The sequence below is a fragment of the Pecten maximus genome, chromosome 8, assembly GCF_902652985.1.
Source record: "Pecten maximus chromosome 8, xPecMax1.1, whole genome shotgun sequence".
Taxonomy (NCBI): domain Eukaryota; kingdom Metazoa; phylum Mollusca; class Bivalvia; order Pectinida; family Pectinidae; genus Pecten; species Pecten maximus.
The window spans coordinates 16,343,633-16,369,466 of NC_047022.1; the positions used below are offsets into that span (position 1 = coordinate 16,343,633).

At 35.0% G+C, this 25,834-nt stretch overlaps 1 protein-coding gene across 1 annotated transcript; it reads right to left on the bottom strand.

The window, feature by feature from the left end:
• Positions 1-1,013: 1,013 nt before the first annotated feature.
• Positions 1,014-24,083, bottom strand: LOC117332879. Its single transcript, XM_033891941.1, has 21 exons — positions 23,943-24,083; positions 22,123-22,315; positions 21,578-21,676; positions 21,231-21,354; positions 20,554-20,630; positions 19,923-20,034; positions 18,886-18,978; positions 17,772-17,849; positions 17,288-17,360; positions 16,613-16,689; positions 15,813-15,937; positions 15,182-15,300; positions 13,816-13,925; positions 13,052-13,199; positions 12,292-12,461; positions 11,515-11,597; positions 8,300-8,366; positions 6,702-6,872; positions 6,171-6,368; positions 4,190-4,375; positions 1,014-3,951 (listed from the first exon to the last, which is right to left on the bottom strand). Exons 1-21 carry the CDS (start codon positions 24,061-24,063, stop codon positions 3,715-3,717), a joined length of 2,661 nt encoding a protein of 886 aa, XP_033747832.1. The 5' UTR covers positions 24,064-24,083; the 3' UTR covers positions 1,014-3,714.
• Positions 24,084-25,834: the final 1,751 nt, after the last annotated feature.

Consider the following 25,834-nt stretch of genomic DNA (forward strand, 5'->3'; position numbering starts at 1 on the left):
AGGAGTATTTGATTTGACCCTTTTTAGCCCAGCCCCTCAGGCCCCTTGGGGGTGGGGACCATATAATTAACAATTTTGGTTTTTGGTTGACCTTTAGCCATAGAAGCTTCCCGCTAAATTTCATTGAATTTGGTTTAGGGGTTGTTGAGAAGAAGTCAAAAATGTCAATTGTTTACGGACGCACGAAGACTTATCTCAGGTGACCTAAAAACATCTACTTCACAGAAAAGCTGCAACCTGATTAAAGCACTCTTACATTAAATTGGTAAGTTTAAAATTATTTTTGGATTTCACTATACATGTTATACATGCATGCATATATTTATTTTTTTCTCAGGTGTTCACAAAATCCTGATACACAATTCAAGTTCTCCATTATTTTACTGTACACATCGGCTTAAGGTGATCAAGAATAGTTCATCAACATATATTCTTCAATGGTTTAGAAGTTACATATAGAAGAACTAGAAAAAAAACATATTTATTCAAAGCAGAGACATAATAACACTATCTTGACATCATAAATGATATACATCCCATTAACATATGATGTCACACAATTGTTTTTTATAGAAAACAAATAGCCCAAGTTGAAATTATCCTGTCTTATATAGAAATTAATTGGAGAGTTTTCACTTACATTATCATAAATATGTTCTATTAGTTATATGATAAACAGAGCCTTACACTCTTTGCTATGTCGTTATCTAATTTATTACTAAAGTTCAATTATTTGATATCCCCACAAATCTAAAGTTTAATAAATTCCCTATAACATACACACACTTTTAAAATTCTAGAGCTATAATGTTATAAGTGATATAATCACTCAAAAGTTACTATTTCCCTATCATCCGAGTCCTTATTACATTGTTAATCTGTTAAACCAATGGCGTCCTAATAATAATGTTATTTGCAAGTGTTTACAGATTAAGCACTGTGTAGAAGAAATGCCAATCCAATTCGATCAATCCATCACCTTGTAGTCACTGCTCAAAAATAACACGAAGAAATTCTCAAGTCTATCACTAAGTTTATTACACAGGAACATATCTATTACATATTTAACAATAGCACAATAATATTTGTTGCAGTTTTCCTCTTTGACTCGTTCTCTTATGGTCATGACTGGTATTACATGTATGTGAGATAGCTCCCATTACCTTTACAGCATCATGAGTACCTTGGCTATATTGACTGCATGGTCAGATGTATACTAGGGGTCTGTTCGTTTATGCGGACAAACCGGTTCGTCAGTTTTTGAATGTAATATTCCAAACATTTCTTGACGGACCTGCAGATGACAAATACAGGCCTAATGGAAGTCTTTGTCAAGGCTGAAGGCTCGAGTGAAAAAAATATAAAATCACCAGGTCTGTCTTTATTTCATAAACAAACAACACCGGCCCAACTAGTCCAACTGTTTGGACCGCAAAAATGAAAGCAACCCACCTCAGTGTATTAATTACTAGAAAAAGGGAGATAACTAGTAATTGTTTAGAATAGACTTTTATACACAGATGTTGATTTTCATACTTGGAAATACTTTTATACTGGAGCTCCCTTAATTAACTATTAAATTTTTGATATGGTTAATTAATCCTTAGTAATAAATGGAATATCCATGAATCCTAAGCCATCTTGTCTGGATTAAATACCTTGCAGGAGCAATGAAATTATAAGCTGTCACTGGCTGAGTAAATCTGATTAAGCTGACTGAATTACACAGCTTTATTAACTTTTTAGGGATCACATAATTTAATTGGACCAATCAACACTTATCCAGCACTGGACATCATCATCATAACAAAATACTTTCTAATTATCACTTTTCATCAGAAATTACACACTAATGAAGTTTTTGTAAACTTGTTTGGCATTTAATACATTAACGATCATTTAAGTACCAGAAGTGAACCCGGCACTGCACTGGTGCTCTCTCACATATAACTTAGTCTACAGCTTCAGTTAAATTACCAGGGCCCAGTCGTTTAAAAGCTGATTAGCTTAATCACTTGATTAGTTGAAATATCACTTCTTCTTTACTTAAAAACCTGTGTGAGTATATTCCTTGAAATATAGGAAGGAAGCAATTAAGAGACTGACAAGTATTGTATAATTTCACAAAATTCTGTCAAGTTAGTTTTACCAGAACAATTTTATCTGAATTTTGAAATTGTTATACTGCGATAAGCTTGTAATCACCTTTATAAGAACAGTGCCCTGAATCATAGAACACTTCACCCATACATTCTTCTATATCACTCTAAAATCTACATAATTACTTAAACTTAATTTAAATGTTTAGAAGTACATACACAATCACATTTAGTCTGACCATGATATATATCTCCTCTGATTTTCAGTCATTGTGCAAAGAATTTCGTGTCGCAAGTAGCTTACAAATGTTGAGAGTAGATTATAAACATAGAATATAAAGCCTAATACATTTGACCTGTAATTAAACCAAAGTTTATTAACTGTCAGACTCTCTTAGACTGACACTGCCTGTTTATGAATAAGCAACATCCGTACATTTAATTCTTTTCGGTCTCTGCTATAAGGATAAATTTCACAGGATATATATTTTATAGATAAGTAGATGCAGATAACTTTACAGTATTACCTGACAATTCCTAGCAGTTCCCATGTAAAGTGTTTGGTAAATTTTTAACAAACAATCGAATCTCATCTCACTCTCGTAAAAAATAGCCAAATAATAATTAGCACATATAATTATAAGTTCCCACATCTATTAACAAGGTTTTGATTTTGATGGTTCAATGTTCTGGAAATATACAAAGCATTTGCAGCAAAACAAATACATTCTTTCATTTACCTTTGGAAACAGATCACAAATATTTCTATTTCATATTGATGGTCATCTTCTGTATTATTCTGAATTCTGCTCTTTATTTTATCCTTGAAAACAGCAAAACAAAGAACCCAACAAAAATTAGAACCACAGTGACTATAGTAATTCCAATGCCACAGAAATGTTCTATTTAATCTTCATGAACTACTTAATGAACAATTTCATGAACTACTTAATGAACAGTTTCATGAACTACTTAATGAACAATTTCATGAACTACTTAATGAACAACTTCATGAACTACTTAATGAACAATTTCATGAACTACTTAATGAACAATTTCATGAACTACTTAATGAACAATTTCATGAACTACTTAATGAACAATTTCATGAACTACTAAATGAACAATTTCATGAACTACTAAATGAACAATTTCATGAACTACTTAATGAATAATTTTGTGAACTACTTAATGAACAGTTTCATGAACTACTTATAAATGAACAATTTCATGAACTACTTATAAATGAACAATTTCACGCACTACTTAATGAACAATTTTATGAAATTTCAAGTACTACAAATAAAATGATCCAGTTTATGAACTGTTCATGAACTTTTTTCTCGCTATTCCACATGTACATGTATGAATAAAATCAGAACATTTAAAACATGCTAGACTTAACATTTATTTAAACATTTTTTCTAAAAGATTTATAAAAAGTAATGAATTTTATAAGTAAATCACTTGTTGAATGATTATTTGGAAATAAAAGAAACAAAAATGTTGATAAATTTTCAGCGGATAGTCTTTAAAATCAAATTTTGAGATAATTTTAAGCAACGTCTTGTTAAGCTGTTATTTGCAACTGAACAACGTCCATCAGACTCTGAAGTTATCCGAAGAACCAGACTTTGTCCATCGGTTGACGACGCATACTCCTTTGGTACATCTTGGGGTCACTAAGTGCAATAGAATCAACTGAGGCACGCCGCTGTTTTGATTTGTTCACATTCTTTTCCAAAGATTGCAGGATTTTGTTGGCATAAGGACAAACTGCATGGACATCGCCTGCTACTGTGTCTTGTATAAACTGCAGCATGTGCTTGATCTCCTCTAATCTGAAGAGTGTCTACAACAAAGATCAATATTTGTCCAATTAACAATCTCAACAAAAGATTAGTCTTTTACAAAATATTTTTTTAAAATCAAATTTTATTAGAATTAATTTCCTTTTTTTTTGAGAATTGACAATTCATTGTTTCATGGTCTCCCCAGCTGTTCACCGTTACAGGACTAATAAACTGATTATAGAAAATCATATCATAATAAATTCTCTGAATGAAAGCCAGTGGAAGGGATTTCTATACCTGAGGTTCGTAGGCCAAATAATAGTTATCCAGTTTTTCGTCTTCTTCTAACACTGCTTGTATTTTCTCCTCAATAACAGTTGCCAGGTGCTTTCTCGCCAGGACAACACGGGCATGGCAGACATTCAGCAGTTTCTCGTGAAATCCCATCACCATCTTTCCAAATATCTCCTCTTTGATTGGACCCTGGAGACACATGAAAACACTAAACTATATGTGAGTCAACTTTGTTAATAACTAGAAAACGTCTATAAGACATACATGCCCCTGCTGCGACTTGACACCCTCAAACACAGATTGGTGTGGATCGCATCTGTGATTCCTGAGATCAGCTAGTTACATTCCATTAGAATGGGAATGGGACGAGACTACACAGACATCGGTAACACTATCCCCATTTCATGGCGGGGGCATAAAAATATCCCAGATACCTTACTGAACAAAAGCAAGAGGTCCAGAGAGCCTGCATTGCTCACCTGGATATTTCAGTGATCATGGTAACACTCTCATTAACAAATGTCTTCCCATTTTGGACTCTGCCACTGACAGTACCATGCATGGATGTCAAGACTTTCCTTTAAATGCAAAAAGCCTAGATCTAATATCAGATTCTAGATGAAAAACATCTGAATTCTATTAAATGAATTACTTTAGTTTTTGTGTTTAACTGTCAAATATGGACATAGTCCATTTATTATTAGATTTTCCTAAAAATTTACCTTCTTGTAATTTGACGTTTAGATGACAAATCTACTGGTTTCCAATTTTTTGGAAATATTGACCATCATTACTCAACATCACAAGAACAGGAATAGAGTGTATCACTTCCTTAAAGTATTGACATAGATTAAAATGTGTTTGAAAATTTCAACATTTTTTGTCTTTATGATTATGTTACATATTCATTTAAGGATTGAATAAAGTTATGTTGAGGTGTATGGGGGTATAAACCTCAATAGGTCTTGAGACAAATTTTATGAACTGCGAAACCAGTTCATAAAAATTGTCTCAAGACCTATTGAGGTTTACACCCCCATACACCTCAACATAACTTTATTCAATCCTTATATTTATATTGTTTTGATATTTTTGTATAATATTATGTCCTTGACAAATAGGGACTTGTGCAAGTCTACTACAGAACTTACCGAAATGTACATCATCACTCTTTGTCTACATATGGTTATTACTTTCAGGATTTCTTTCGTGAACAAACTTAATAACGAATTAAACCAATATTATTTTTAATGGAATTTATTTCATATAAATATGACCACTTCTGAAAAGGAATTAAAAAATATAGTCCCCTATAGCTACTTTTAGAATGACAAATGTATTCCAACGCCGGACTTGATATAGTTCATTGAAAAATGACTTGAGTTAACTATGGTAGGTTCATTGAGTCTGAATTAAATGGAAATATAAATATTGTGCAATATCTACTTACATACTTGAGCTCATAATTTGCAGGAAATCATACTCTTGAAAATAAAAGATTATTTGACAGTGTATGGCAATTGTTTTGATGATAGTTTTTTGGATAAAAAAAGTGACCCTTGGTGTGCACCTCTATAAGTGGGCAACACTAAGTAGGCCATAGCACAGGACCCTGGGACCTTTTGAACTTTTAAGAATTTCCTCACGGGTTGTCTCTAAGGTTGCTACAAAAAACACCTGGTATTGGTCAAATTGGTTTTAGGCAAAATTCCTTTAAGAGGTCCTTTCTCCAAATTGATCACTGTCCCTTACAACCCATGGAGCTCTGTCCCTTACAACCCATGGAGTTCATGCAGACCCACTATTATACAAAACTGAGTTGCCTTCAACCAAGGAATTTGGTCAAAATCCAGTCCGTCATTCATGACAAGTAGCAACTATTAAGAAAAGTTGAAAGTTTCTGTATAATTTTATTTCAGTCAAGATAACTCTGCAAATTATTAGTAATTTTGAAAATGGACAGCTTACAGGTTAAAAACTATACCTCCAATTCAGCCCTTTGCTCAGCTAGTTTTTTCTTTCCCTTTTTCGCTTTATCCCCTAACTTCTTTTTATTATGATCTATGTATTCCATCATGAGTTGGACAAGGTCTTGGAGGGCATCAATCACAAAGATCAAATACTCTATCTCTGCTGCTCGACTGTGCAACATTCGCCAAGTTTCTGCAAGGTGTCCCCGATTCTGTTTCAGAAAAGACAAAGAATGTCACAAAGATATCCTAACTAATGAATGATATCTAGAACATGCATGGCATACCCTGATAATATTCAAACTTTATCTGGGAATTACAGTTCGATTAAACAGCATGTTCTGTACAGCTTCGATGATTCAAGGTGATGTGGTTTCATCTTTAACATTTTGATTGGTACACAATTAAATCACAATGCTCCTCTAGTTGACGGTGTTATGTATTTCAACACTATCTACTGGAATAGCTTCTGAACGGTCATGGCCATTACAGTCCGAGAATACGTAACTTCCATAATCAGCAAACAATCATTAATTTTTACCTACCTCATTCAGAAGGCTCCTCAGGAGAAGCCCTCTGTGAACACTTAGCCAGTCACATCGACGTTGACTGTCAAGGAGCAATGTCTCCAGAGACCGTTGAGCAGACCGTACATTAGCGCCGCTCATTGGATCACCTCCGTTCTTGGTACCACCATTTTGGTAGTGAAAGGCAGCCTATAACAGATGTATAGTCAAATTAAAACTTCTATATAAGTATAAATTAACTACCTTAAAAGGTAAGAGGGCTACTAAGAGCATTATTTATTAGTAAGCAGTTACAATAAAGTTGTGATAGATTGGCATGTGTGAAGCTCAGGGAGTTACTGTAAAAGTGGAAATATTCGCAGTGTGGAAATTTTCGCTTATTTCGCTATCAGTAAATCTCCACGAAAATTTCCACACGCGAATATATTAACACATAAAAATACTAAATATAAAAGATACAAGTTAGCGCCAAAAATATCTTGACCGCGCGAAAATATCCACACTGCGAACACTTTGGAAGCTGGCTAAGCGAAAATTTCCACACGCAAAAATATCCACTTTTACAGTATGTTGAGGAATTATTTATTAGAGATAAAATTTGTTGTGAAGTTGTCCAGAGAGGACAACTGTTAACATTCAGTCAGATTGTACTGTAAAGTTTCTCTCATACTCAGCACTGCTATGCCTGCAATAGCAGATCCATGTCCAGCAATCTTGTATGCATGAACATTTGGATTTCTCTGATTTTTTTTCGCTCACGATTTTTTTATATTATTATTTTATTGCAATTATTTTCCCCAATTGTACCTTCACGAATGGTGACATCACAGACAGCAGATAACCAATCATTGTGTTTAATGTATGCTAGTTATAACCAATCAAACTGGACAGACTATTTGTATTTCACAATATGGCTGGTTTAGCAACCAATTATGAAGCTACCATCCTGAGATGGTACCAGTAATGCTACTCTGTCTTTGCTTTTTTTTTTTTAGATATCCTATGTACCAAGTGTTTTAAAGTTGCCAAGTGCAGTGTCTGACCTTAACTCCTGACTGATGATCACCAAAATCTAATTTGGTGTAGAATTTCAAGCTGTGACGTTATGGTGTTAATATGAATAAATTCTGTCCAAGGGTTCAATGTATATCTTGCCTACAAGTTTTTTTTTATATCAAAAGTGGTACCCGATATTTGTGTGACATCTGTCCTTTTAATTATGAACAATGACAAAGTTCCTGGTTTTTACAGCATTCAAAAAACAGCCATTTCAGACACTGTAAATTCAGTGAACATCAGCAAAAAAACAAAAACTGTTCAAACAAAAGTTGTTTAGATGAAGCAAAAGAGGTGCAGGTAAAAGCAAATATTATAATACCAAAGTTTTATATTTTGTAACGAGCACACTCTTTTGTAAAATTCAAAGACGTCACATAAGATCAAGATTGTCTCGACTTTCCAGAGCAGTTACCAACCTAAGACAAAGTTTCAAATCTTATTCAGTTTGATATTGATAAGGAATATTAAATTTACTTTTTTCAGTCTTGGGTCAATGATAAACCAGTATTTTTACAGTTCTATAAAATTTCTTAAAAGATACTAATAGAAATACTTACTCTATCTTTTTCCATAAAAATGCTCTGATAAAAATCCAAAGGTCTGCTGACGTAGAAAAGTTCCCCTCTGAAAATGAAGAGTGAATTAATTGAAATTACAATAAGATGAAAATTTAGAAAAAATAGATAAATAAATATATAAAACAAGAGATCCCAGAGGGATCTTGGCACCCACCATTGAATGATCTTTATAGGTTCCATGTCAGATTGATCTTTTCTCTATTTTTCCCTTCCTCTTACTAATCTGTGTAAATTGAGAAACATCTCTCCAGTACTTTTCAAACAAAGGGAACTTTGAAATTTGAGATTAAGCGATAATGACTGTCTGTCGACAATGTTTTCAGATTGGTCCAAAAATGCAATACGACAGACCAAGGGGAACCTACATATGAAATTTGAGAAAGATCCCTTCAGTACCTTCTGTAAAATAGCGATAACAAACTTCAGTTGTCAAAATCCAAGATGGCTGTCTGTTGGCCATGATGTTATCTGACTGGTCCCAAAATGAAATATGTGTAACTAGGGACCAAGGGCAATCTATATATCAAATTTCAGAAAGATCCCTTCAGTTCTTTCTCAGAAATAGCGATAACAAACTTCGTCAAAATCCAAGATGGTTGTCTGTCGACCATGTTGCTATCCGACTGGTTCCAAAATGAAATATGCACAACTAGGGACCAAGGGCAACCTATATATCAAATTTCAGAAAGATCCCTTAATTCATTCTAAGAAATAGCGATAACAAACTTCAATTGTCAAAATTCAAGATGGCTTCCTGTCAGCCATGTTGTCATCCGATTGGTCCTAAAATGCACTATACATAACAAGGGACCAAGGGGAACCTACATATGAAATTTGAGAAAGATCACTTAAGTACTTTCTCAGGAATAGCGATAACAATCTTCAATTGTCAAAATCTAAGATGGCTGCCTGTCGGCCATGTTGTTTTCCGATTGGTCCCAAAATGCAATATGCATAACAACAGACCAAGGGGAACCTACATATGAAATTTGAGAAAGATCCATTCAGTACTTTCTCAGAAATAGCGATAACAAACTTCAATTGTCAAAATCCAAGATGGCTGCCTGTTGACAATGTTGTTTTTCAATCGGTCCCAAAATGCAATATGCACAACTTCATACCAAGGGCAACCTACATATGAAATTTGAGAAAGATCCCTTCAGTACTTTCTCAGAAATAGTGATAACAAACTTCAATAGTCAAAATCCAAGATGGCTGCCTGTCGGCCATGTTGTTTTCCGATCGGTCCCAAAATGCAATATGCATAACTACAGACCAAGGGAAACCTACATATGAAATTTGAGAAAGATCCCTTCAGTACTTTCACAGAAATAGCGATAACAAACTTCAATTGTCAAAATCCAAGATGGCTGCCTGTCGGCCATGTTGTTTTCCAATCGGTCCCAAAATGCAATATGCATAACAACAGACCAAGGGGAACCTACATATGAAATTTGAGAAAGATCCATTCAGTACTTTCTCAGAAATAGCGATAACAAACTTCAATTGTCAAAATCCAAGATGGCTGCCTGTCGGCAATGTTGTTTTTCAATCGCTCCCAAAATGCACAACTTCATACCAAGGGCAACCTACATATGAAATTTGAGAAAGATCCCTTCAGTACTTTCTCAGAAATAGCGATAACAAACTTCAATAGTCAAAATCCAAGATGGCTGCCTGTCGGCCATGTTGTTTTCCGATCGGTCCCAAAATGCAATATGCATAACTACAGACCAAGGGTAACCTACATATGAAATTTGAGAAAGATCCCTTCATTACTTTCTGAGAAATAGCGATAACAAACTTCAATTGTCAAAATCCAAGATGGCTGCGTGTCGGCCATGTTGTTTTCCGATTGGTCTCAAAATGCTTTATGCATAACTATGCACCAAGGGGAACCTATATATGAAATTTGAGAAAGATCTCTTCAGTACATTCTGAGAAATAGCGATAACAAACTTCAATTGTCAAAATCCAAGATGGCTGCCTGTCGGCCATGTTGTTTTTTTTGCGATAGGTCTCAAAATGCTTAGTGCATAACTAGGCACCAAGGGGAACCTAAATATGAAATTTGAGAAAGATCTCGTCAGTACATTCTGAGAAATAGTGATAACAAACTTCAATTGTCAAAATCCAAGATGGCTGCCTGTCGGCCATGTTGTTTTCCGATTGGTCTCAAAATGCAATATGCATAACTAGGCACCAAGGGGAACCTACATATGAAATTTGAGAAAGATCCCTTCAGTACCTTCTGAGAATTAGCAATAACAAACTTCAATTGTCAAAATCCAAGATGGCTGCCTGTCGGCCATGTTGTTTTGCGATTGGTCTCAAAATGCGTTATGCATAACTAGGCAGCAAGGGGAACCTACATATGAAATTTGAGGAAGATCTCTTCAGTACATTCTGAGAAATAGCGATAACAAACTTCAATTGTCAAAATCCAAGATGGCTGCCTGTCGGCCATGTTGTTTTCCGATAGGTCTCAAAATGCTTTAAGCATAACTAGGCACCAAGGGGAACCTACATATGAAATTTGAGAAAGATCCCTTCAGTACCTTCTGAGAAATAGCAATAACAAACTTCAATTGTCAAAATCCAAGATGGCTGCCTGTCGGCCATGTTGTTTTCCGATTGGTCTCAAAATGCAATATGCATAACTAAGCAGCAAGGGGAACCTACATATGAAATTTGAGAAAGATCCCTTCAGTACTTTCTCAGAAATAGCGATAACAATTTTCAATTGTCAAAATCCAAGATGGCTGCCTGTCGGCCATGTTGTTTTCCGATTGGTCTCAAAATGCAATATGCATAACTAGGCAGCAAGGGGAACCTACATATGAAATCTGAGAAAGATCCCTTCAGTACTTTCTGAGAAATAGCGATAACAAGAATTGTTTACGGACGGACGGAGGGACGGAGGGACGGAGGGACGGACGGACCACGGACCACGGACGCAGGGCGATTTGAATAGCCCACCATCTGATGATGGTGGGCTAAAAATGTCTGTAAGACATCAATGCCCTCGTTGCCACTTGACACCCCAAAACACTTTGTTGAGGATCGCATCAGCAGTTCCTGAGATTAGCTAGTTACATTGCATCGGTATGGGACACGATGGAAGAGATGCTACAGGACAGGACGGGAGGAAAAATTTGTGTTTCAAACATGAGTGATTATAAGCTTAAACTTACTCTGGGGAGTCGTCCGACAGGTAATGCAACAGAAAGAATTTCCGGACAGGAACATATCGCCATTTGTCCATCAAAGCAAAAGCCTGAAAATATAAACGCTGTAACATTTGATCTCTCACACATTTATGGAGGGAAAACAGAAACAGCTAGAGTGGGACACTTTGGATTCCTTCCACAGTAAGACACCACGCATGCTTCCGCCAGATTGTCCAAGAATGATTAATATCAGGTGATATCTTGTTAAATATTTCTGGTAAAATAAATCAAGCTAAAGTTTTCTAAATAATTACTCAACATATCTACATATAAAGTCGATGAATTAATAAGTTACTAAAGATTAACAAGTGTATATACTACACAGTGACTATAAATAAACACTGCATGACTGTCGTAGTTTTAATATGTTGTTTTATCAATTATGTTGAAACTTAATATGTATGCAAGGTGCCCCTCTCACATGATAGATATGGAAAAATGTACCTGAAACTGTAAAGGAATATTGGCACCTAATATTTTTAAGTTTTTATTATTCAGGTTTTATGTAAAATTGGTCGTTCCCTATTTTTCTTTTCTTATATTTGTCTGACAAAACATGACTTTGTTCTTCTGACATTTCTTCCCTAAGAGGAACCTACAAATAGCATAAGAAAAGACTCAGAAAGTACTTATCAATAACAAACAAACCTGTCAAAATACAAATTGACCTCAGATATAGTGAACAATTATGAAATCTTCTCCAGGCCCTAAACCTGAAATTTCTAAACTCTATATACAGACCTTCAAAACAACAGCCCCCTTGCTGTAGCAGACGTATCGGCATTCCTCCTCGAAGTCTTCTTTGTTGTCCTGAAGATCTTCCCATGACCAACGGACTTGTCCATCTCCCAGGTAGATTCCTGACACTGGAATCTTTCCATCCTTAATCAGCTGTAGAACATGTGAGTACACTGAAATGATATACATGTACATGTAGGTACAAATATAACTCTGAATATAGTATATCTGGCAAATGTTTCCAAAGAAGATTTGAGGCAGGATTGCAAAAATTCAAGACTCATAACTGATGTTTTAAGTCTTAAAAGTAGATAAAGACAAGAGGCCAAGAGGGCTTGTATCACCCTCCTCAATATGTCAGTGAATATGGGGGATTTTAAAGTAATTGCTATATTTCCAATATTGGGCTCAGGCCTCTAAGGCAATATCCACTATTTATACAAAATTAGTTCCTCTTCACCCAAGGATGCTTATTGATTGAATCCTTTCATCAGTAGAAGGATTTTAACCAATTTGGTGCATATTTTCCTGTTTGGCTCGCCCCCTCAGATCCCTAGAGGGCCAAGGCTACCGTTTATAATACACAAAATTGGGTTATCTTCACCCATGGATGTTCCACACCAAAATAGGTTGAAATCTGCAGACAGGGGACGGATGCTGTACCAAGGCATAAGCTCACCAGTCCTTTGGACCAGATGAGCTAAAACAAAAAAAAACAGGGATTACTGACATAATAACAAAATGGTAATTTTACCCACCGTACCTAAGGACACAAACATATTGATAACATTCCGCTGATGTCCTCGGGGCCCCTGGATGTAGATATGCTCATGTAGTTCTATCTCATTTAGATATTGCTGCATCTTCCCATACAGAATACTAGAGCCAGACAGCGCCATACAGATGGCCACCTGGTTAGGAAAAACAAACAGTTCAACTCCTTCATTGGTATTGAGGATACAAGTATTAAATCAAAAGTTCCAATACATGACAGCAGTTGGCCGGTAGTTTTTTTTAATTTTATTTAAATGTTATTAATATTGATTGCTGAAATCTTCTTCATTATAATAAGATTTCCTAACAAAACTATACAGAAACCGTTATCTGGTGTAAAACTTTTTCGGCAAATTGATGGGAAGGCTGAACTTTTATTACATACAGTGTATACCTGCCACCAGAATGTCACATATGGGTCTGTATTTTGTTGATGACAAACCAGGGACAATGGCCTTTTCATTAAAGCTTGTATTTCTGTGATCTTATCCATTTAGTACAGTCATAGATGGTAACCAGAGTATGTGACACATGTCCTAATTTCTTCATTTTTGCAGAATCATCAATTTTAAAATACCTGTAGTAAGTTTACAGTGGTTCATAAATACCCAGTAAGCCCTTCCTGAACTTTAAATTTAATACTAAACTTTTACACCAGGTTAGATTTTTTAGGATAAGTAATGGTATATGCAGGTCTCCGAGTTATGTACAACCTTACTGTTATCACGATATACGTTTTCTATATAAACTCACTCGGTAGGGTCCCTTGATGTGTGTAAACTTGGTCTGCTGGAAACTCTTAATGACTTCACTTAGAGGTACATAGGCGCCAGTGTCCAGTACGATCAGAGCAGTGGGACACCCTGTAGTAGAAATGAAAATACAAATATTGTAGTAGAGCAATATGAAGTGTGATATGAAGCATATTGTTGATCCTGTGTATATGTAGTATACATAATCTGGTCACATATTTCATATTTTACACATATTTCATATTTTACACATATTTCATATTTTACAACAGTGACTTTGAAAATTGGCCAAGGCTATTTGTATGCTGAATGTTTTTAGTACTCAATCCTTGTTACCTGTATACTTGATTTTAGGCATATGGGTTTTCTAAAACTTTAAAAGATGATCATTAATTTGTTTTAACATATCTGACCCCTGCGACTTATAAAACAGGTCAAGGTCATTGATATGAGTAAACTTTATATCACTCCATAGCAGGAACCATGTTGGTCAAAGATGAGTATTCTTAGAACATAAGAAGAAGATTTGCAAAGGAATGTTTTACTAATTGTCTTTGTGGAGTTAAAATTAGGTCAAGGTCATTTATATGATATGGCAAAAGATGGGTTCTCTGGCTGTTATTGAACTTGAGATTCACAAATGTGTTTTAACGTTTTGGCCCCTGTGACCGTAAAGATACCTGTGAAGAAGATTATTGAAGTTGGTTATATCTTTGACCCATGTGACCTAAAAAATAGGTAAAGGTCAATTATATAAGAAAACTATACACCACTCTGACCTAGATACCTGCTGGCAAATCATTAGACCCCTCGGTCATCTGGAACTTGAGAAGAAGATTCTGAAAGCTTTTAACATATTTGACCCCTGTGACCACTGGAATGAAGATATTTCATAGCACTTAATAGTAGAGGTACTTACTAGCCAAAGATGAGTACCCCCTGGTCTCTTAGAACATGAAGTTTCACAAAGGAATTTTTCAACCCCCTGGGTATTTGATCACTGTGACCTTGAATATAGGTCAAGTTCACTTTATAAAACTGTGTCCTAGGTACCTGCTGACAAATTATTAGGCCTCTGGGACTTGGGAAGATTCTGAAAGTTTTTATATCTGACCCTTGTGACCTTGAAAATAAGTCAAGGTCATTGGTGTGAGGAATTTCATAGCACTCAGCAGGAACCTACTGACTACAGTTGAGTGCAGCTGGGACTTTTAGAACTTGAAAAGATTCAAATTTTTGTTTTTACTATTTGGCCCCTGTGACCTGGAAAATAGTTAATATACACATGAACAACATATACAAGGTCATGAAAATACTACCTAAAGTCAGGAACTCAAAGGTATATCTGATAGTGATGAAAAACGCACCATGACAGTCCACACCAGGGATGTGAAAGACATATGTATCCCAGTCCTCAGGTTTCATGTTCTCTGCGGACCACATTCTCTCCATAATCGCGTTTGTCCGCTCAAAAAACAGGTCCATCCTTCAAATTAGATTTGAATTTATTAATATAGTTTTTTCGTTATTCAAGACAGATTTTACTAGAGTACTGACACATTAGAAAAGGACTCTGTGTCTGCCTCTAAACCTAAGCTTAATCTAAATGTTAAATTACAATTGGCTTTTTATACCTCAAGATGTTGTGCATGTAATGATTTTCTATTTACATTAACAGTGACCTTGACCTTTGACATCCATGCCAGAAAAACTATCCAAGCAATCTTAATCTTTCCCTCCTTGTTGTATCCTGGTCTGATAAATTCAATAATTGTTAAATATGAAAATGTAACCATGGAGGAGTGTTTATATATTTATTACAGTATTAAAGAACTGTATGAAAAGAGGACTGTATTCATCTAGGACAGTAGCTTCTAAGAGTGCAATGAGGTAAGGTAACCAGAAGTCAGGCCCAGACAAGTTTGTCTGATATGTCCGACAAAAGAAAGGGTCATCGATGTGATACAAGGTTATAAATGTTGAGATAAAAACACATACTTGCAGGCTGATCTACGCAGTACTGACAGAAAATGAGGGTAAGGGTTTGGAGGGAAGTGGTCATTTGTTGATATCTCCACCAGGAAGTCATACCAGACCATGTCTAGGTGAGTATCCACAACATACTGAAACAGCCAAGAAATCCTGGTGTGATCTTTTTATATTTTTTTCATGTACATAATACATTAAATCTTACAACAACATTAATTTAATTTCATGCAACAAGATAATTCAGTAAATCATTTTCCTTTAAGCCAACATATTTGTTCACCACATGTTCCATGGAACAAATACACTGAATGGCCAAAATTGATCTACGTAACAAATACCCTCATTGACATACAATGATTGGCCAATAATGTGGTATGTACCACTGATTGGCCAATGATGTGCCAAGTACCAATGATTGGCCAATGATGTGCTATGTAGCACTGATTGGCCTATAATGTGCCATGTACCACTGATTGGCCAATAATGTGCCATGTACCACTGATTGGCCAATGATATGTGTTCCACAAACATTCATATACTGATTAACCAATAATATTACATGTAACAAATACACTGATTAGCCAATAATGTTCCTTGTAACAAATACACTGATTTGACAATAATGTTCCATGTTACAAATACACTGATTGGACAAAATGTTCCATGTAAGAAATTCACTGATTGGCCAATAATGTCCTATGTACATGTAATAGATAATCATAATTAACATTCATGTATTTATTGAACCTTTATACATGTTATACAAAATGTACTTCTATTGTTTGTCCCCCAAACCATTGTATTTTTACCTTTAAAAGCACAGAGTCCTTGGCAATGAGTTTTGATACAGATAAGTTTTCAGCCATATTAGCAGCAACATCGATCACTGCAACAGACAGTAAATATATTATCCCAACATTTCATTTAATAAGAGGCCTAGATGCTTAATTTGCATCACAAATCATTAACATGGATGGTTTAACAATACTAGACTTCATGATTCATCAGATATGCTGTACAATATTTTAACAAATCTGTTCAACAGTAATTCATAGCAATGTAGTCAGAAAAATTAAGACACTTGATTATTTTCGCAAATTTGACCTGGTGATCTTGAATACAGATCAAGGTCATTTATTGTCCTAAATTTTGTTGGGTCATCATTCCAGAAACCTTACAGCCAAACATCTAAATTCTAGGTCGTGTGGTTAACCTGAAGAAGCTATTTAAAGGTTTCACCCCTGTGACCTTGAATACCAGTCCAGATAATTTTTTTCTGCAAACTTAACTGGGTGTCATCCGTGGAACTTTATATATAATATGTTGATTCTAAACATTTTGGTTATATTTACCAGATGTCATTTATAGAAAGAAACTCATGTGTATGAGCTCCGGATGGTGGAGGGACATGATGATGACGCATACACTCACCTGGTCCAAACGTCCATGTAAGCTAACGATGATGTATCCCTAGCCATACTTACTGTAAAGTTCATGCTTTTGAATCCTTTCGCTCTCTTGACCATGTATAATGTCACTGAGGTCGATATTTTTTCCCTAAAGAACAAACGAAATATATCCTCTTCAGAAACAATAACAGGAACCCTTACCAAGCATCTTGAGATCTTTACAACACAATATACAAAATATAAACTATACAAACTGTTAACAAATATATAAGATCAGAGATTTCCACCCAAATTTGTTCCTGTATTGACAAATTCTTGGAGTGACCTTTACCTGACTTTATATCAGCTCTTCTATCTATTTGGCACAGAACAGGGTCAAAGTTAAAATCAGAAAAAACATTATTGGACGTCCTGCAAATGCCCTTAAATGACCAGTATGTCACATGAAAAAGAGGTTGAAATAATTTTCCTTCTGAAATTTTTTTGACAATAAATGCTTAAAGTGACACTTTATAGAGAATATGTACAAGGTAATACATACTTCAGTGAGGATACCCACCAATGCATCTGGTCTTTGACGCAATCTTGTTACAGTTGTTTTCTCTGATGATTCCAAGCGCAAATTTTCTAAATAGCTCTGAAAAAAACACACACTTATTACCATTAGATAGTAATCTGACTCAAGGAGTATTATTGTAGGAGAAAACCAGAGAAAACAGAAAAAAACCCACTTGGTCGGGTAGTTGCAAACCTTTACCTCTCTATGTCTGAATAGGGTATCAAACACCAGCTGTCTAAATGAATTAAAAGACAAGCGAATGTTACCACTGTGCCACTTGACCACCATATGTGAAGTACACAAGATAATAAGCAATATACAAGGATGATCAGCTATGTGTCTGAGCTAGAATTGCATGACTGTTTGAAATTGTCATATGGAAACAAGACTGGAGGAATAAGTTTCTAATCTTCATCAAAATGTACCAAAGGAAATATCTGGCATCACATACAACAGAATAACAGGTAACAATAGGTATGTGTAGGACAGGTAACATTACATACCTGTACGACAGGTAACAATACATACCTGTATAACAGGTAACAACACATACCTGTATAACAGGAAACAATACATACCTGTACGACAGGTAACAATACATACCTGTACGACAGGTAACATTACATACCTGTAGGACATGTAACAATACATACCTGTACGACAGGTAACAATACATACTTGTACGACAGGTAACAATACATACCTGTACGACCGGTAACAATACATACCTGTACGACATGTAACATTACATACCTGTACGACAGGTAACAATACATAAACATTACATACCGGTACGACAGGTAACAATACATACCTGTATAACAGGTAACAATACATACCTGTACAACAGGTAACAATACATACCTGTACGACAGGTAACAATACATACCTGTACGACAGACAACAATAGGTATGTGTAGGACAGGTAACATTACATACCTGTAGGACATGTAACAATACATACCTGTACAACAGGTAACAATACATACCTGTACGACAGGTAACAATACATACCTGTACGACAGGTAACAATACATACCTGTATGACATGTAACAACACATACCTGTACGACAGGTAACAATACATACCTGTACGACAGGTAACAATACATACCTGTAGCAATGGTAACTGAGGTAAGGTGTCTCCCACTACCTGTATAAATAGGGCTTGGCAGTACCAGTTCAAACTGCTCAGGGTCTGCAGTGCCTAAAACAGAAACATCAATGTCTCAGCAACTGAGGTGTCTTTCCTTTAATACACTCTTAAGTACAAAGTATAAATGTCTATAAACACATGTTTAACTATTATCATTATTATTGATTTGAAGTGGGTATGGTCTCATTATTGTAATTTAGTTGTCATGCAATTAACATCTGAGTGCTATAAGTAATTACTTACTTATAGCAAAAGTGTTTGTGCTGATCCCCTGGACTTATCATAGGTTAAATAATGATAATTTTTATTGATGTAGAAGAAAAAGAAAACTTTTGAGACAAACTTTTTCAAGTTCCAATTGCAGTGGCGTTATAGATCATATACAATGCATCATTATGATAAATATCATTTAAAGAGTATATTAGAAATGCAATACTCTTGAATACAAATCAATTGCATGGTAATGCATGCATCTATGCTTCTGGCAGTCTTTCATCACAGAAACGCATTTTGAAGTTCATGAACTTCTGAAATGATTTAAACACACACTATGCCCTATTTATAGTCATATGATAAATATCATGGTGGGCGAGGGGTCAATTAAGTGAAATTGTGATCATTTTCATCATGTCGACCTCATTGAAGCATACACCCGATAGAACACCCAATCTGTCACATTATATTGACAAATGGTAAATCAGTTGTCCAACTACCCAAAAGGCAGATCGAGCACAAGGCACAGAGTACCATTAACAACTATCAATATACATAGACTCTGGTAAGTCTTGGATAAAGGGCAGAACCCAAAGTCTTCCTAACCGGGGTGAACACTCAACTAAAAGCCAAAAGTGAGGCAGTGTCAAGATTAGGAAGAAGAGAGTTTGTAAGAGACAAGATGAGAAAATTTAGCTACCTCTTAGGATCATGAAATTGGCAGCAGGTATAATTCTTACACTCGACCTGAACTCAGAACAGAGCTTTGTTTTTTCACTCACCAACTCTATGTGAGGAACTGCAGCAAATACATCTGTCCTCTCTGGAATCATGTCCTCTACCTGGGCAGCCATTGCTCGGCCTATAGTGATATACTCGCTACTCCTCACATTCCTGAAAGGCAGGGAATTACTGATTTTACATGATAATCATAATATATTTTGTGTAAAAGAAAATACTGCAATGTTTGAAGTATGTTACTAATTAAGATACCAGAATCTATGTGTTATGTCACTGTTTAATATTTTTTTCAGATGTTTGCATTCCTTCATAAGATTAATTACTTTTTTATGAAGCAACTATCAATACCATGGTTTTCTTTACATCTAAAACTAAATCACCAGAAAACTTATTCATTTGTGTATGACCAATCATTTTTTTCAGAATTATTGATATGTTATTGTTAAGCAATACAAAAAGGTCATCTATAAACCAAAACTGATAAAAAAAGTTTGTACAAGGGAATTAAAACTTGCTGTATTGTCACAATTTTAGGCTCTGACGGTGACATTTCAAGAAAGGGTCACATTGGCTTCAAGTATTCTTGCTATTTGTTATCTTTCATTAGGATTGATAATTTTTTGCAAAATCAGGCTGATTCAAAATTCATTGATTATATTATCATATACTTACAGACTGCTATCAAACAAATTCAGTATGGAATCTCTGTATGTAGTTAGGTGTTCCCGTATAACTCCAACCTCCTTTGTCTGCAAGGAAATAAATCAAGATTATTTTGTCTGTAAAGCTTTGTCTCAATGGCGTCACTGTAAATTTGGTAAAAATTGCAACAGATTTTATTTCGCTGTATTAAGTCATCAAAATAAATAATTTATATTCTATCAGAACTCAAAATACTGTTTCTAAAAAAAAAATATCAATGTTTCCTTTCCTCCTCAAATAACATTTATCTTGAATGGTTTCCTCAGACAGACCAGCAGCCTGCCAGGTAAAAGTACAATAGTGAAAAATAAGCAATACTTCCAAGTTTTGATTGAAAAAGGTTGTTTTATTTAAACGACATATCATATTACACACATGTTACAATCATGTAATAAACCCCTTACAAAGAATACAAATTACATTTGTTTTGTATTTATCTAAACTAATACAAAAGAGTATTAAATTTGTATAACTATTGTAGGTGAGGGGACCAAAAAACGCCACCTTGCATCAAGAGCTACTTTAAAGAAGTATATTCATATATATATAAGTATATATATAAAATGGCTCCCTGATGCAAACATTTACGCTACAGTATACAGGATGTAGAAAATGTTTACTCTCCCTCCGTTTGTTGTCTTACTTACATTTGCGAAGCCTTTGATTATGTATCGAACACTCTTGTTCTGTTCCATAAGGTCATACACGCGACCAGCGGTTCCATGCATGAAGCGATAAATCTCCATCTCTAACTTCTTGTCAATGGCATTTCTACAAATAGAATACAAAGAAAATTAAAGTCGGAGACATGAATGCAAATGTATAACTTGTAAAATTGTGTCACTGCCAAAAGATAAGAACTTAACCTGTTACCTCAGAGGTGCAATTTTCTTACAGTAGGGGTAATACTTACCTACTACAAGACATACCTGTGATATCATATACATGTACATTGTATATCCTACTTACTATTAAAATATGTTACCATGGTTACCTGTTTTTCAGCAGCAGGAGCAGAATGGAGGTGTAACAAGCATCTAGAGTTTTAGCCTTCTTCACACTCTCTGTGGCGGCTCTCATCTCTAACATGGATCTGGTCATTAATTAACACACTTATTAGGTAAATTACATGAAAAATGTCATTCAATCTCATCTAGGAATTTTGATTTAGTTATGGTTTTATCAAATATGGTATTTTAGCTAGATAGAGGTTGATGGAAGTGTGACTTCAGATTCTTTATAAACAATGACTTAATGAAAGTGAATTTTACCTTACGGCTTAAACTATGAAATTTTAGTATACAACACATTTCATTACGTAAAACTTTTAAGTACACAAAGATGTTAAGTTCCTGTAATGTTTATCCTTACAAGATGTCCAAGACAACTTTATGTAACATGAACATTCAATCTTCAATAAAATGGGTCATTTTTTTACTACAACTGTAAAATTTAGCACCTCAATAGGACATAACTAGTATTGATACAGAAAAAAGTGTATCTTTAACCTCAGATTGCCTGAAGACTGTATCATATTACCTGAGAGGTGTGATTATATGAGAAGCGTATGGACTGTCCTGAATTTCTCGAGTGCCACTGAACCCATCAATCTTGACCCGTCGAGGCTTGACAGGGTCAAAACGGTCAAATGCGTGCTCTCTGGCAGTGTTTACCTCAAGATCCTCAAGTACAACATCCTCATCCTCATCTTCATCCTGATTTCCCTTGATATCTAAGAAAAAGATAACACCTCATTATTATCATATTGGAATCTCACAGATATCAGAGTCAATGTAAAGTGCCTGGTTATTTTGATAAGATCTTACAGCATAAGTATATATTTGCATATAATACACACCTGACTTCTACACAGATGTTTTTATTAAATTTCTCAGAAAAAACAACAAGAGGCCCATGGGCCTTATCAGTCACAAGAGTTCTGATATGTATTAAGCCGATAGATGATGTTCATTTTTAAACTAACATTAAACACATATCACACCTGTGACCTTGTAAATAGATCAAAGTTTGTTCATTTGAATAAATTTCATAAACTAATTAGCAAGTAATCCAAGCATGCTAATTAACTAATACTATGACCCTAGACCACTTTGTCATTATAAGAAGAAGAAATTTTAATATTTCAGCACATTTGAATCCTTTAATTTTTAAAATATGCGAAGGTCAATCGTTTGAATAAATCTGGTAGCCCTTTATCCCAGAAGCTGTTTAAAGATTTTAAAACATGTTACCCCTGTGACCTTGAAAGTATCTCAAGATCATTATTTTGAACAAAATTGGTAGTCTTTCATTACAGCATAATACTGGCCCAATATTGTGAAACCATAGAATTAGTTATTGAGAGATGGCTAACTGCTGGACAATAAAATATCAATCACTTTTTGCTTCAATTAATAAAGATAGGCTTATTACGAGCCATGGGAGTATTACTGGATAAATATTATTATGAGGAAACAGCCTGAAGAACAGTAATATTCTAACTTCTTCAAGCCAATGATAAGGAACTTAATTAGTTACAGCGTGTACCAATGTACTTACTATATTGATCTTGTAATAAGCTCAGGCGGCTATTAATATAAGTTGGAAAAATTGTGCCCGATCCCTTTGTATATTTATGATACAATAAAATATGCTTAAACTAAATACTTGGACTCAAAGTGGAGGTAGGCTTACCGCTCTAACAGGTAAGATTTACCACTTCAACAGGTAGATTTACCACTTTAACAAGTAGGCTTACCACTTTAACAGGTAGATTAACTGCTTTAACAGGTAGATTTAATGCTTTAACAGGTAGATTTATACTGCTTTAACAGGTAGGCTTACCGCTTTTACAGGTAGGCTTACCACTTTAACAGGTAGGCTTACCGCTTTTACAGGTAGGCTTACCACTTTAACAGGTAGATTTAACTCTTTAACAGGTAGGCTTACCACTTTAATAGGTAGATTTACGTCTTTAACAGTTAGGTTTACCTCTAGACATTTGGTAATATGTCTCCTATTGGGTCCCATTCATCTCCCTAGGGTTGGCAGTTATACAAAATCCAGCCTCTTCATTCAAGGACAATTCAGACCAAATTTGGACAAAAATCTTACATTCCGAGGATAGGGAGTTTAGATCTTCATGCTATATGTTTCCTGTATAATGCCCCACCCCTCAAGCCTCAAGGGGAACCAGACTCACCATATTTGGGTAAGATCTGATCAGTCATTCATGACTAGAAGATTGTAAATATTAGAAAAAAGTTTAACTTAGCACAGATCATGAGATGACAGATGATGGATGCCATGAAATGGCATAAGTTCAGTCTTTCGGACCAGGTCACCTAAAAATTGCTTACAAAACAAATCATCTCTGTTCTTATGATCCTTCTGTTGAGCTGCCAGCCATGGCATATATAGCGCCATGTTTGCCTCTGCATGACTTAGTTTCAGGAAAACACCCTCATGTAGTGTTGCCATGGGAAACTCACAGAAACTTGTTACACTGAAATGGCAAACAAGATAGGTCTCAAATATGAAGTTTGCTGTAAAATATTAAACCATATCAGAGACGTCTTATCTATATAGGTTATAAAAATGAATTAAACAAGGTCACAATCCAAAGAAAGAAGATATTACATTTCAAATAGCAAATTAGTTAGACTAACTGTTGTGAGTTTAAATTTCTTCAACACCAATGTTTTTTATGTTATGTATCTGTATTCAGTGACATCTATGATCATAATTACTGTAATATAGCATATTTAATTAATTAATCAATTAATTAGTAAGTTATTATTATTTTCAGTAGATTAGTCTTATATGGTTTATGCTTTTAAAGTCTGTTTCTGCAAAATCATTAGGATACAGTTTGTATCAATAAATTGTTCCAAATCATAACATGTTAGTTATAGTCCATATTAATAAAATTATTGATAAGTTATTTATTGTTTGTATCAATGAAATCATTACCATGTTAGATATAGTCTATATATATTATTAAAAATTATTATAAAATAGTTATAGTTTGCATCATTGAAATCATTACCATGTTAGTTATAGCCTGTATCAATAATGTCTCCACACACTCCAACTGCAACAAATATTATGAAAAACATCACACAATTCATTAAAAACATGTAAATCAGTTACACACTATATCTATAGTTATTAAAGCATTCCTGGTAATATGTACACACTGGTATTAATTTCAATCTTACTTATCAAATAAGTTCTATCAAAATGGTTCAATATGGGTAGTAGATCCAAAAAAATCAATGTTCACATATATGATAAAATTGATGTTCCCCTTTATCTAAACACAAATATACAATAACCTTACATGGATATTGAATATGAAGTTATATGCATAAACCCTTAAGGTAGACAGACCCTTCTGTGACGTCACAGACATGAGTCCGGCGATCCGTTGATCCGGCGTCCGGCGATCCGGGTCCTTGATTATATTCACGAATAGTTACATCTGGTTTAATTTTCAAGTCAGCTGGGAGGTAAATGTTTAGGTATACAACAGGATGCGGCCAAGAGGTAAAAGGGGTCAGTTTTGTAAAACTAAAAGACCAGGTAAGGCTGATGCTTTCAATGAAGTGAGAACATAAAGATGGTCCATTGAAAACAAGGACAGCGCCGATGTATCGCCTAAGTGTGACGACCATATAACGTTAGTTACAGTCTCGGCGGAGACAATTTATATCAAGTCAGGAAGAGGTTAGAACATCTCCAATTTATGGCAATATAGAACAAGAGAACACTTCATGGCGCACGGGCCGAGCATAGTGGAGTTAGAGACTTTGGCCGATGCTCTAAAAGCATGTGCACTTTAATTTGCGGCAACCAACAATTATGTACTCCATCTGTCAGATTGTATAGGGAACGTAAGTTCGGCCTTGCGCACTTTACATGTGATATATTGTTATTCAGAATGCAAGGTAGTCAACCATATTCCAACCGCGGGTAGACACAGATCAGAATCAAAGTACTGGAAGTACTGTAAACGAACATTATTGTTTAATGCAAAATCAGTAATCTTCTAAGTTTAAAGTCGATAAATTTACTGATATTGGTTTAGGAATTAATTGCCAATTATTTGAAATGTTTGCAGCTGTTCTGATATGATTGAACACATGCATATTTCTGTAAGGTCCTGATTGAAATTGGAAGTTTATTGATCTATCTTGGATGGATGAAAATAAAATATGTCTTCTTTCTTTCGGGAAGCCATCATCAGTTA